General features: G+C 42.5%; 1 protein-coding gene across 4 annotated transcripts in view; it reads left to right on the top strand.

The window, feature by feature from the left end:
- Positions 1-15564, top strand: part of LOC147018313 (uncharacterized) — a 138862-nt gene that overhangs the window by 110267 nt on the left and 13031 nt on the right. For all 4 annotated transcript variants that reach the window (XM_085897855.1, XM_085897856.1, XM_085897853.1 and 1 more), the window contains 2 exons: positions 7598-7727; positions 8033-8107. In XM_085897855.1, the coding sequence (XP_085753981.1) occupies positions 7598-7727; positions 8033-8107 (205 nt within the window). The remainder of the gene's footprint in view (positions 1-7597; positions 7728-8032; positions 8108-15564) is intronic.

Raw genomic sequence — 15564 nt, 5'->3', positions numbered from 1 at the left:
GTGGGGTTGGCCAAGGAAAGGTTTTTCACCTTTTAAGTCTTTCACGAAGAGGCTGGCAAAGCATAATGTTTGACTGGAGTTGATGTTTACAAATTTGTAAGTTTTTCAGGGTGCTGGCAATACCTGGCCTATTCTTTGCAAAAGACAGTGGCATTATGAACACCCACCAATTATTAGCTTACCTGAAATTTAGTCCGGTGAACTTATGCAAACGAGCAGTGTCTGTAGGTGTGTCAGTCAGTGATTATGGAAACACTTCAGTTTTCACTTGAACCAAACTCACGATTTTGATGAAACTTGGCTACAAGCTTCATATCTCATACCAATTGAAGGTTTATTGACTACATCAAAATCTGCGCTCATTAAGGGGGCGTCTATGGGGGTGGGGTGTTTGAGTCCCCCAAATAGGTATTTTCTCTCTCCTCTGAAACTGCACACATTATTTTGATGAAACTTGACCACAGCATTCATCACCCATGATAGACCAAAGTGCATCGACTGCATCAAAATCTGCACTCAAGAATGGGGTCTATTGGGAGGGGGGGGTTTGACCCCCCCAAATAGATACAGATTTCCTCTTTTCTCTGAAACTACACACACAATTCCGATGAGACTTGACCACAACCTTCATCACCCGTAATGTACCAAAGTTTGTTCATCGCATTAAAAAAAAAAAATCAGGGTCTAATGGGCTCTGTGGGGGGTTTGAGTGACTGTTGCTCCTGATACAGGTGAGCTTCAGGATGCTCGGTCATATTTCTGCTCGTCGAGTGGACAGCCAGCTTAACGTCCATCCGAGGGATGGCAAACTTTGTGATTCAATGCCATTCCTGCAAAACACAATTCCAATGGTTTATAATCAGATCGAGATTTGAACCCAGACAAGACAGCTAAAAGGTAAGTGTACTTTCTCTACACCATCCTCAAGACCATCAGACGATGTTAACCTCCTCAGCAAATGCATAATGTTTTTCATTAAAACCAAGTCGATGAAAACTAAACCAAGTCCTAAACGTTTGGGGGCCAGTTCAAATATGGGAGCATCATTACATTCTTCCCGTATATGCAAAGCTGCAGACGAATAGCTGTATTCTGCACTAAACCAGCACAGACCAATTGCTGTCTTCTGCATCGAAGCGACACGGACCAATGGCTGCGCATGCGGAAGCAGCACGGACCAATGGCTGTCAGCGCCAAAGCAGTGCGCCAATGGTGGCTGTGGGGAGAGGAAATCTTTTCCCTGTTGGTGAAGGGAATGTGCTGTGTCGTCCCTGTCCTTGCCCAGCTGTACTCTGTTCATGGAAGAGAACAAATGGACAAGACACTTTAACCGAGCTATTTCTAAATCGGGCAATGCCAGTCTCCTCATGGGCAAAGATACCTTACTTTAAGCACATGCTAATATAGGAGAGTTTCTCTGGCTAAATGAATATACATATATCTGTGGCTACATGCATCTAAGGCCTTAATCTAACGACTATCCTCTTCCACACAAACATAACAATATTATATCCATATAAACAACAAGATGGGGTCTGTCCCTTTCTTTTTCCTTCATGATTGATGTCTCCAATCTCACTGCTTCACGCTTCGCCACAAAACTTTGGAGGCATAAATAAGAACTAGATGGCCCATTGCGGCCAATGATGCGAACCTACTCCCATTAATTTATCTACTCGGCAACCCCTTCTCCCATTCCCCTCGACCCCTTCACACATTTCCCTCAAAACGTTCATCCACTCGGTTATTATCCTTTTTCCACTGCCTTCTTTACACCTTCACATGCTTCCACTCAAACCAATCACACACTTCCCTCAATCCCTTCATCCACTCCCACTTATATCCCTTTTCTACCCTTTCATCACTAAGCACAAGCTGCAAATTTAAGCTAATTCAGTTCAGCGGTGCAGGAGTGCATAGAAATCAAGGAAACACCTCAAATGATCATGATAATTTACAACGTCTACGGTTTTCATACAGAGAATCGACATATTTTATAACATTATGACTTGTAATTGACACTGCCATCACAAATAGCACTACATGACACACTCGCACTATTCAGCCTTGAGAACTCAAGCAAATTATGTACAAATACCTTAATTTATTGTACAAACTACCTGACGGGCGATCTTGTTCCAAGCATGCAACACTTTCTTCTGACACGTACCCTTATTTGGGCGGTGTATAGGCAACTGACAGCTGCCTCAGCTGCCTCAATTTCTTCAGGAAAAGAAACCCCACAACCCGGCTATTGCGTATGAAGCAAAAACATACCTTCTGCTTGTAATTCAAAACACCTCACTGCACTGGAAAACGTGTGGACAGGAACACTGTATTGTAAATGGTGGATGCTTGTAATACCCTCCCCCACCTGGAGGCAGTGCTACACGATACACATTTACATGGAGAATTTGCCTCTTCTCCCTCCCACCCCCAAGACCACCAGCAAAGATATAAAACACCCCATAGACAAATTGGCTGTCTTGCTGATCGTATGTACCAGGTCTGAATGTAATCGGGCTAGTGGGAGGAATAGCGTGACAAACACACACACACACACACACACACACACACACACACACACACACACACACACACACACACACACACACACACACACACACACACACACACACACACACACACCGGCCTGTGAATTATAGTAAGGATTACTCATCCCTTTATTTAGGCAGTGTATTGGCCATATCACTGCCATCGTCACTCCCGAAAAAAAACTAAACAACTCGGCTTATGTACATTAAGCAAAAATATGCCGACTGCTGATGCACATACATAATACAATGTGGTTATATAGCTTGGATAATTGAAATTGTGAATACTAGTATGCGCCCATACCTGCGTGGCCGTACGTGCATGGCCGTACTGCGTGGCCGTATGTGCAAAAAAAACAAACAAAAAAAACTTTCAAACCGCGTGCCAGAAACAACAACCACACAGGCCGTTCCTTCGCTCTCGCGTGCCCGTACGTGCGTGGCCGTAAGTGCAAAAAAAAAAAAACTCAAACAAACACACAGGCCGTTCCTTCGCTCTCCTAAACAACGACTGGATTGGGGCATTGTGTTTATCTATAAATGCGCATAAGAAATCGAGAAATTATTAGAATACAGTAAGTCGTCACTATCCGGAAGTCCGTACGTTGTAACCCGTAATGGGGAACGCAGCTGAGGACTCTTCCCCAACAGCCACGCCTACGCAACAACGTGTCCTGTCATTGGTAACTAAATGGCGCATCGGCCACGCTTACGCAGCAACGTGTCCTGTCATTGGTTTGGTAAATAAATGGCCGTAACTTGGGAACCACTTGTGCGATTAATATCAACCCTTGAAAAGGCACATACTCAGGTCCCCAGCAATATACCTGGCAAGTTTCAATTAGATCGGACCAGTGGTTGTCGAGAAACAGCGGACACACACACACACAAACACACACACAAACACACACACACACACACACACACACAGACACACACACACACACACACACACACACACACACACAAACACAAAAACACACAAACACACAAACACACAAACACACACACACACACACACACACATACACATACACACACACACACACACACACACACACACACACACACACACACACACACACACACACACACACACACATTTCTGGAATTATACATAGATGACACTACCAAAGACATCTTAGGCTTACCAGAAAACCAACATGGCAGACACATGATTTCTTCCTGACAATTGTGGGTGAAGTCAAGCCATCTCTACAGTCAATGCGTTTGAAAGCTTTATACACAATACAAATGCAGCTTCATACGTTTTTAATATACAAGATTCATTACAATTCTGCTTACAGTATCAAAATTAACTTGCAATTTCTATTCTGTTCGACCCAATAAAAAGTAGACTCTTATCAGTAGATATACCAATCAAAAGTAGAAGTCCAGGTGAGCTAAAAATGGAAATTTATGGCAAAAAAATCGACTTTCTTTGGGTTTGGTAAACCTCCGTAAGATATTGTGTATATTTTTGACTATCCCTACCCACGAACCATTCAAATTAAGGAATTCCTGATTCTTATCATTCTCATATTATTAGAATCAAGACAAATTATTTTTTCAAAAGAAGCAAAACACGATTCAGATCATTTCTGTTTTCAAAGCAAAAGTGAAACTAAGGGGGTGGATGTGCTTGCTTGTTCTACATCTGATGATTGATGTGCGGTGATGTGCAGCTCGGTGCAACTCGAATATCTAGTTCGATGTCTAATCTGTTCCTATGTTTGGTTTTGATCATGCTCATTTGGCTGAATGCCGTTTCACACTCCTATTTAGTAAGGAAGGCCACAAGCAATGAAAGTGCATCCTTGGAAGGGAGGGGATACTCTTGCAAGCAACAAATCCAAAACTCATGAAGTTGCACTTCTCCAAATTCAACCTTCAATGCAGAATCTGATCGTGGAGAAATAAATTGCCCTTGCATGTTAAAATTTAATGATTCCCCATTTAGCCCGAGGTGTCCCTGTAAGAATATTGTTGTGGTTCTCCACCACTCCGGTGTGCGGGCGACCGCTTTTAGCTAATTCGCGGCCGCACGCGCCTACCGCCCGTGGCAATCCAAGTCGCAGCTTTCGGATCAACGCCGAAATCCAGATACGGGTGTGTTTTTAATCACACCATAGATCAGCCAACTTTTCTGTCCACGCACTACAGGGTTGATCGCCGAATTGTCGATCTACCTAATTATTCGCGCAGACAGAAATGCCGGGGATTTACACCTCAACGGAGCCTGCACGAAAACGAGCCGCTCTTAAGCAACTCGTTCCGTTTGCGATTTGCCGAGCGGTTTTATATCGCCAAGCCCCGTTGGATCCGATTACTTTATCGGCTATTAAAAGCCAGCTAATATTCTGTACGTAATTACGGCAGCTCAATGGAGGGAAAGGACGCAACGAGCAGGTAAACATTCAAACAATGACATTTATTTGTCACGTATGCAGTCAATGAAGCAATGCAGATATGTACAAGCACGTATGCAATGTAATGAATGCAACAAATGGGGGTAGGGACAAGACACGAGCAAACCAAAAACCTGCAGCCGTATCTATTTATTATGTACACAATCACTTAACCACAATTCTACTTAGCGGACACGGCGCCACAACTTCCATACAAAGAAAACCCGAGGAAAGGAAGGGGTAGAACGGGACCCGTAGGCATTTAATGTTTGCGGAGCTGGGGAGACCGAAGGAGCTCCGTGAGACCGGGCTGGTTATTTGCCACCCTCGTGGTGACTCGTTGGGCGACCCTAAATGTTCCGTCAACATGGCAGTTAGTGTAACCATGACTCGGTTGGCCCAGGCCCCGCCGTGCGGCCTGATGGATCAGGCCTAGCCGACGACGCCTCAGAGGAATGAACGGGCCTTTGCTCTTTTAAGAGTTGATGCTCTTTTACGAGCCCGCCCATTCCTCGGCGTTTGCTCAGACCGTTCTGTCGCTGGCTGGCAACTTCTCTCCGGCTGTCTCCACCGACCCACAGTTCGGCACAGTACTGCAGGCTTGGCTGCGCTCCGACGACCCCGACTGCCCTCCACTGGACTCGAACCTTGGCGCTCTCCACCCCGACTCCAGCTCGACTCCAGACAGACTGCTCGCTTGGCGTTCCAGCGCGCCTTTTTATGGGTCCGGGGGTGAGTTTGATCTTCCACCTTCAACCTTTCACCCCCCGCTGGCTCCACTCCTTTTGTCATTTTGATCCGATCTCGTCGTGAAACACGAACGTGCGCAGACGTTGTAGTAATCATCCTTACCACGCGGACGTTGTGGAAATCATCGGCTCCCGCCCCAACGAGGGAGTCCCCGCGTCTGTCGCGGAGATGCTGTTCGTTGGGATTCGCCGTGGCTGGCGAAAAGATGGCGGCGCAATGGAGATGAAGGTGAGGCGATGTTGTTCGTTTGTGGAGATGTTGTTGAGGAGAAGGTGAGGAGATGTCGTTGTTGGTGCTGTGGTGGGGATGGCGTGGTTGTTGAGATGCAGTTGTGGTTGTTGAGATGCGGTTGTTCCAAAATAAAGATAGCAAAAGGATAATACGACCTCAAAGATCACAGCCCGGTTACACGAATAAAATCCCTTTAGACATCGGTGGGGAAATCTAATCTGAACACACACTTATCGACATAACTGATCTCTGGGAAACCTGAATGGTGTTCTGTGAATCTCCACAGCTGTAACAATATAAAGGGTCATTTTCAAAATAATGTTCACTCAAGGTCCCATTCCTCCCTAGCGGTGGAAAAATTTTTCCCCAGGTGGGAATTCCCCACAGTTTGGGAATCAGTACGTTACAGGGTTATTGTTGTTCTTTAGCTCTACTGACCTCTTAAATTATATTCCATCCTATTACCTACCGGTCCTTGATGTGTGTATCTTCTGAGTTATAGATATTGTGGGGGATATTAAATCACGAGGCCTTCGGTCCCTCACCCCAAATCTTTTTTTTTTCTTTCCACATGTTAAGTTTTTGAGAGTACTGTAGTAAGGCCTAAGTCACATTTGCTCTACGGCGAGGATACGGCGGCCATACGCCCTCTGAATTGACAGAAACGTGCGGCGGCCGCAGAGTTTCTGCGGTGGCCTCAGGGTGGCCCTACACCGTTTGACTATATTTTACAGGCCGTAGGGGTCGCCGTGGAATTATAACGCGGAGATATAACTTTTTTCATTTTTACGTTCACTGATAGCAATTCGACAAGCCGAAACAAAAGAACTGGTAAAAAAAAAACCCACTCGTTACCGTCCGTCTGGCCACACGTTCACTTTAGGGCCCCCCTGCGGTCCCCCTGCGGTCGCCTTGCGGGCACCTTGCATCTGCCTTGAAAATATATGGCCACCGCAGGAATGCCCTAAGGTCACCGTGCGACATCAAATCAAAGACCGTACGGCACCCCCACGTTTTTGGTGTCCACAATTTATAAATACGCCGTGCGGCTACCCGAAAAATAAAAACAAATGTGACTGCTACATTGTGTGACCGTGGAAATACTGCGGCCACCCTATAATTGCTAGTGGCCGTAGATTTTGTAGACCCCACGGCCACCGTGGCAAATGTGACAGGCCTAAGCAGCTTGTTTCTGATCGCTGTCGCCTCTGTCCGACTGTGCCTGCTTATTCCTCAAAACAGTGCTTTCCTGCCTTTGCATCAATCCATTCTTCCCTTCCCCACAGTGGGAAATACAAGTAGACCCTTGACCTAAAGTTGAACCAAGCACCAAGCCTAAGTCATTGATTGTTGATTGTCATGACTGGTTTGTTCTTGAGAGTGGTGGGATCAGGAGTTGTAATGGGCCACTTATTAATGTCGGTCGACTTTCTTCAGCTATTTGTCACCACCTGTTGTTGCTGTAGTGTGTGCACTGGTTCTTTCATTGCACTCTTTATGATGTAGCTTTTTCTTCTTGTAATTGACTTGTTTTGCAAAAGAATATTAAATTAATCAATGTGATTACCTTATTCACGCAGTTAGTAAATGTACTATATTTAATCTCATCATACTTGGTTTAATTCATCATTTTCCCATTTTATTGTTTTTTAGCAAGTTGAATACAAGCTTCTCTGAGATCATAAACAAGCTCTCAGAACATCCAAAGAGTGGGAAGCTGCCATTGAGTGCGCATCTTTTGCTACCGATGCAGCGACTTACACGTCTGCAGCTCCTCATCGAGGTAAAAGGAACATGAAACGGCTTTGTGCTTGCAAAAAGAGGGGAAGTTTAACAACATGAGGCTTTAGCTCTTCGGTGAAGTTGGTCTGGTCCGAGCCACTGGTTATGAATGCTGCGGTACTTTTATAATAAAAAGGAAGCCCATGCAAACAACATTTGGATTGCTCATCCCAATGACAATATTTTCTGGATAAATATTTGTGGTAGACAATGTTACTTGCACTCACTCGTAGGTGAGTTGGCTAAAGAATAAAGTTTAAAGTATGGTGTAAACAAACATTGAATTGCATTGTTTTGTTTTGACAGCGCATTTTAAAATACACTGAAGAAGATTCAGAGGAAGAGCATTTGAGCCAAGCCACATTGGATGCACTTATAAAGGTGTGTGGAATTGAAAATGAAGTCGTAGTCTTGCTCATGAAGACGAGTGAGTAGTGTCTATCTGCATTGGCGGACAGGTCAAACAATGAATCAAATTAATGAGACATTGATTGAGGTATTTCTAACTGCTTGGGTAAATAAATGGAAGTTGACATTTCAGGTGTTGACCCTTTGTTTGAGGAAAATATGGCGTTTAAACCTATATCCTGCTCCGATGAAGTATGGTATATGAATGGTTCGGTAGCCGACAATGGGAACCATAACATGATGTACAAATACGTTTTTTTAATGCTTCAAACGATTGTTGGGCATGTGTAAATGGAAAATCCGACAGGTGCCACAATGTCACTGTTGGTTAAATTTTTTAGGGCACACCCTTTTTCATAATTATTGCAGAATTTGGCTAATAATTATATACCTCACCATAAACATATGGAGTTTGGTATTGAATCAAAGGTCGAATGCAGAAATATCAATCAGGTTCACCCTTCATCATTCAACGACGAGTTAAGGACATTTAAGGTCACTTTGAGTCATGAATTTGACCATCGAGGACTCTAAGTCGAGGAAAGAACTAAAATTCGACTGAATGTGATTTATTTCACAGTTTTAGTATTTCTATATTGACAAGAGTTAGAGAAAAGGGACTATAACATTTACCAGCATAATGTTGGGTAAATTATATTGCCATGGAGTTGGTTTCTCTGCACCAATTTGGAGTGAAAACCTGAAAGTCAAAATTACAAAACCATGCACTGGTGTCCTAACAAAGTCCACCATCACCAGAAAGACTTGTGAACATAAAATCAATTTTTCCTGTCATCTTGTCGTCGGATTTTCTGAAATGTAGAGCTTCATTGTGGCTGGCAATGTATCCACTGGCATGAAGCACATCAATTACTTCTGATCCAAATCGATTGTGACATTTCACAGCTAAACCGAGAGTGGTCTGATTGAATGACTTGGTCATGAGAGCTTCAATCGACTGAGTCAAACAGAGGGATTCTGTCATGACAGATCCTTTGGACACCAAACTTGAAATAAGATCGAGTAATTACTTCAATTGTCTGTTGCTTTTTCCCTTGTAAAATCACACAGGTCATAGCATTTCACTATCTGGGGGGATTGTTCCTTCACCTCAGCTGAGATTTTCTTGGTAATTTCAGCAATGTGGTCATTTGCCTCCAAAAGTTTCAATGTTTTGGACAATGTGGTTTTGAAAGCAAAGGATACTTGCACACCTATCAACACACACGATGATGAGACTTTCCCCAAAGCATTCTTCGAAGTCTTGAATCAGATGAGCCCTTTCTCTTTGATTTCCTAATATTGTGGCCTCCCCTTTTTTCAATACATTACCCCATTTTCACCACATGTCTTGAGGAGAGCAATTTCCAATCAACAGTCTGACAACAGCCAACCATCCTCCAACTATCTGGATGTTATGGGTCCTTTAGAATACAAACCTCTCCACATATGAGACAATGTTTCTGAAAGTCGAACAAAGGATGTTCAGACCTGACTTTTCTTTATGGTGGTGACTCAGTTGGGGGTATCTCTGACCCCATGAGTTTCAGATATCGCTCTTTGTGAAGATGAGGTTTATGTTGAGACATATGTGTTATGGAAATTGATTTGTAGGATTGGATCCTCTTACATTGTACATCTTTGTTCCAAATTTAATACATCTTTCCTAGTGATGTAGGAAGAAACTAGAATGGTACTCGGTAGAGCTCATACCTCCACCAGGCTGAACAGTTTACATTTTGTATCCCACCAATATGTCGGATCTGGATCTGGACTGTAACCAAAATCAAATCGGCTTGTTCTTGTCACCAATCCAACTCATCCACCAAGTTTTGTTGTAACAGCTCGTCCACAAATGTTTGAAATATCATGCTATATAACGCTTTTGGCCCCTTCTTTCAATGTTGAATAATCACTAAAAAATTTATTGTATCCTGATATCCAAAATATTATCAATTCGTCCTTGTCACTCAGCCTGTCAAAACCACCAAATTTCATCCTAATGTGTCCATAACCTTTTCAGATACCCTGCACACAAACAAAGAAACATACAAACGGGGGTGACTATATAACCTCCATCCACCTTCTGTGCCGGAGGTAATTATTACCCCCTGATGAACTTAGTCCAAAACACAGGCTTATGGATTTGGTCTCAATTTTCGTGTCTGTGTGTGCATCCATGCGTCCTTGCGTCCGCAACCATATCTCTGTCATGTATGAACCAATTTCATTCATACTTGGCAAAAACACAACACATGATGGTGTTACATATGCACATCAATGTTTTTTTTGGAGTTCAGATCCAAGATGGCCGACCAGCCATTTTAGTTATAAAAAACCCCCGATGTTGAACATGTCCTCAACCATTTCTCAGTAATGCATTTGCTGATGTTGTTCAAACTTCGCACACAGATGAAGAATGATGGGGTGCATATGCACGTCTTTTTTACCGAGATCATATCCAAGATGGCTGACCGGCGGCCATTTTTTACTTAAATATGTCCCCAACCATTTCTGAGACATGCCTGGTCTGATTTTGTTCAAACATGGCACAAGCACAGTACATGATGGCATACACATGCACTTCACTTCATTTGCGATCTGATCAAAGATCGCCGACTGGTAGACTGGCGGCTATTTTAGTTGTACATAAATATGAGTGAGCCCTTTAACTCCGTAGAGCAAAGTTACTATAACAACGGGGGCTATGACATTTTATGTCCTTTTTACTTGTCTTCTTTACCTGGCTGGTCCACCTCAGTGGTATGAAAATAAGAGTTCTGCTTTGGTTAAAGTTTTTTTTTAAATTACGCCTCCCCTGATAGCATTGGGGGAAGGCTTTTTGATGTTGTCGGGTTTGTTTCTACAATTAGCGGGCCAAATTTTTAATGGCACTGCAGAGTTTCTTGGACTCGGTAGAGTACTGAAACACCATTGAGAATATATTTTTCTTCCTGCACTCACAACACTACAAATTTCTGAACTCTATCAATTTCTGAGCTGTATCTCGGATAGTCAGCTGGGACTTATGGAATGAAATTTTGCATCAATAATGTGAATATAAAGTACCAGCAGGAGTCTTCGACGTTGCCCAGTGCTGTTCCTATCCTGTTGGCATTTTGAAGACATCCGTTTTTTTTTTCTTCTATTTTTTTTTGTGGGGGACAAAAACACTTCCCTACACTCACGAAGGAATGGGGTTGGGGATCATTTAATATTACCTTTTATAGAGCTACAAAGGCTTAGGAACGATAGAAAGATTTTTTAAAATCCCCAAAATGGATTTTATTTTGCCTAAAACACTCTCCGGCACTCAATGATGATGAAAGTTTGATGAAGATCCGTACAGCCATCTCTAAGAAAAATGGCGACACATACACACACACACACACACACACACACACACACACACACACACACACACACACACACACACACACACACGGCTCTCTTGTTGCATAGATGCGAGGTTGACATGATTTTCTTTTTCTTTGACCTTGATCTCATTTTTTAGGTTATAACCCAATTATAGACATTTTCACCATAACTCGACTAAAGTTTGTCCGATTGGAATGAAATTGCCCTCTCTAGATAGCTTAGGCGAAGGCGCATTAATGTTTAATTTACATTTTACCTCTCCTGGATTCCAAGATCATTGGAATCTCCCGCAATAATGCTGAATCTGGGCCTGTCACTTCACCATCACTGACAAGTCGGTGGTATCTGTCTTCTTCCGCCTCCTTTCTGGGATTGCACCCTCTGCCCTCTCCAAGCTTTGTCTGCCCCCCCACTCCCCCAGTTATCTACAGGATGTAAGTGGTCCACCAGCAACCCATTTCCAATGAAACTGCAAAATACAAGATCACAGCTCACCTCCACTCATTTATTCCTCTCTTTTTCCCCATCTGTGGAACCACCTTCCACAATCACTTCAATGTCATTTTCTCTCCAGTTCAAGACAGCTGATCACCACAATGTCAAGTTATCCCCCATCCAAAACCACGATCTTTTCTACACCCGTTAAACCACACCCACCCCTCCCAAAAATTTTCCTTCTGTATCCATCTTGTCCTCCCCTTGCGTTCTCCCCGACCCCTCATCGATACCTGCATCCCTTGTTTGTCCATCTCCATCTATGTTCCCCTTTTCCTGTTATGTTGCATCCTGATCTCCTTTTGTTATGTTGCATCCTGATCTGTTCTGTTCTGTGCTCTAACACTTCCACAAGCCATGACTATGCATACAAAAAAATACACCCGTGCGGGAGTGACGGTCATCTCTGCGAGAAAATATATAGCCTGCTGAAGGTAGGGCAGTTTTTGCAAACTTTAAAGTCATGTGACGTGAAAACGAAAGCGAAATTCGAAAATCTGTCCCGACCAAATTTAGATATTGTCCCATAGATTCATATGCTACAATCAAATTCAAGATTGCTTGAGAAATGTAGGAGATAGATTTTGAAAATCGTCATTTTCGCATTTTTTTGCCAACTTTGAAGTCACGTGACACGAAAACGAAAGCGAATATCGAAAATCCGGCCTGACAAAATTTAGATATTCTCCCATAGATTCATATGCTACAATCAAATTCAAGATCGCTTGAGAAATGGCGGAGGAGATAGAATTTGAAAATCGTCATTTTCGCAACTTCAAAGGCCTCGTGACCTTGACCTTGACCTTCGGTGACCTTGAAAGTCATACCATCGCGTACGTCTCGTCGACCTCTATCAGGATCACTAATGACCATATATTCCGCTTCAACTTCATTGTGAACGGACGGACGGACGGATCGAAGGACATCGACACCCATATTATTAGGTCATGCTCGAAGAGATGACCTAAAAAGAAAAAGCAACACGGTGCTTGTCCAGAAGTATGTGAGCAGGAAAATGTTTGCACAGCTGCTCCTGTGTATCCACATTACACTAGGTCACACAAATTGCGATCCCAGAAATAACAGACGAATGATATTGATGTTCTCAGATTAAAATTCTGTGCATTGGCACGTGACCAGAAATGAGTTGTGCATTGGATATACAATGCGTTTCAGTTATGTTTTTCTTCACTGTTTTGACCTTTTCATTGACCAATAAATGGAATAGAAGGATCAACGAATGTATAAAGCAGTGTTTACCCATGCTCTTTCCACTTTGCATCACTTTGCACCCCTATTGATTTGTCAACCTTCCCCCATATCTTGTTGAGCATTTCCATTCATCTTGAGTGCTATATGAAAAAGCATGTACAAACTGAAGGCTTTGAAAGGCAAGCTATGTCTGCTTTTGTTTGTGGTTTTTCCCAGAGCATGATCTGAAACACATTTTCTGATGTAGTTTCACCCCATCTATTTTTTTCTTCTTCTTGGATCTCTTGGATCTTGGATCTCAATCATGGCTTGAGAGGCAGAGTCAACCTGCACCCCAAAAATGCTGGAACATAGGCCTCAGGAAGTTTGTGGACACAAACAAAACGTTGCTTGAGGCTAACTCTGATCTTTCATATTTGATTAAAATTTGTAGAGTAGGGTTAAGTAACAAATTGTTGGTTGATTGTGCCTGATCATGAACAATATACAGTGGCCTGCAAAATATTCACCCTCTTTAATTTTGATGTCACCTGAGCTTATTTCATGATCCTTTCAAATCAAATTTAATATATAGAGTCTTCACAAACAAGTCCAAAGTGATAAAGCTAAAAAATGCAGATAAAATGTGAATAAGTTAGATTAACAGAGAAAATCAGATGATTCTCAGTTTTACAAACATTCAAATCCTTTGCCTAATTAATCCGAAATCACTTCAAGAGCAAATTATTTGTTTGAGAGGTTACAAAATAAGTGTAATAGGTTTCACCTGTATGTAATCAGTGGTTTAACTTAAAAATTAAGCTCCCCCACTTATCTACGGAGTTTTAAGGTGCAACCCACTTGGTAAACCAACAAGGCAAACATGAAGACCAAAGAGCTTTCCAAAGAAGTCAGACATAAAGTGTTGGAGAAGTAATGTTGAGGAGAGGGTTGTAAGAACATTTCAAAGTTACTCATTATCCATTTATGTATGGTGAAATCCATCATTAAGAAGTGAAGATGTATCTCTACCCAGACTCTAACCAGATCAGATCATAAATCTAAACTCAGCAGCGGGCAAGCAGGAAACTGGTTTGGGATGTCACTGTAAATCCAACAATGACTTTCAAAGATCTGCAAGGCTCCATGTCCGAGATGGGGGTCAGTTTTAACCAATCAACAATATCCTGTTCCCTTCACAAAGCTGGCCTCCAGGAAGAAGTGGCAATAAAGAAGCTATTAATTAAAAAGACATCTAAATGCTCTATAGATCTTGCGAAAAAGCATGATACTGCAGCAGAAAAGTTTTGTGATCAGACGAGACAAAAATTGAACTTTTTGGTCAAAATTCAACGCGTTATTGTCTGGAGCTAACCTAACACTGCACATCACCAAGTCAAGCACGGTTGTGGCAGCATCATGTTATGGGGCTGCTTTTCATCAGTAGGGACTGGCAAGCATGTCAGGACAGAAGGGACAATGCAAAGTAGAGGTGCAAAGTACAGGAGAATCCTTGATGAAAACCTGTTTGAGTCAGTCATTAATTTGAAACTGGATAAGAGATAAACATTTCAGTAGGACAATGATCTGAAGCACAAAGCGAAAGACACACTGGAGCTGCTGAATAAGAAGAAAATAAATGTTCTTGAGTGGCCCAGTCAAAGTCCTGACTTGAACCCAACTGAACATTTTTGGCGAAACTTGAAGATTGTAGTCCATTGACGATCCCCATCAAACTTGGCAGAACTAGAGCAATTTTCATATGAAGAATGGGTAAAGATTTCACCATCTCACTGTGCAAAGCTGGTAGACACCTACCCATAAAGACTAATGGCAGTCATTACTGCAAAAGGTGCTTCCACCAAGTACTGACCGAAGGGGTTGAATACTTTTGCAACCAGTGAATTTTGATTTGTACATGCTTTTTGCAGGTGTTCCTGACATGTAAACCTCGTTCAATTATAACAGTGTTTAGCTTGATCTCTTCAGTTATGAATCAAAAAAGTTCATTTGGAAAAATTGTTTCCACATAATTCATAATACTGTCGGACCCTGCTATTCGCAGGGGATATGTATCTGGAAAATGTTGTGAATGTCGAATCTGCGAATGTTGGGGCATTGGTTCCATGGGAAAAGGGGGATATGTTCCTGGCAGTTCATGATTTATGAGGAAAATCAAAAATCTCTGTGAAAACTAGTGAATATAAACCCGAAGCAACCCACCATAAACCACAAATTTGCCTGTAAAAAAAACCCGCCAAAATGCAAAAAAACAAAAACGTGAATACGCCCACAGACAACTGTGACCATGCCTGTGAAAAACTCCATAAACGTGAAAAAGCCCGTGAATATGCCAAGCTCAGGGC

Source organism: Eptatretus burgeri, chromosome 10 (assembly GCF_056783735.1).
Source record: "Eptatretus burgeri isolate ZD-2024b chromosome 10, Ebu_testis_v1, whole genome shotgun sequence".
Taxonomy (NCBI): domain Eukaryota; kingdom Metazoa; phylum Chordata; class Myxini; order Myxiniformes; family Myxinidae; genus Eptatretus; species Eptatretus burgeri.
This window is presented reverse-complemented; position numbering and strand designations above follow the sequence as displayed.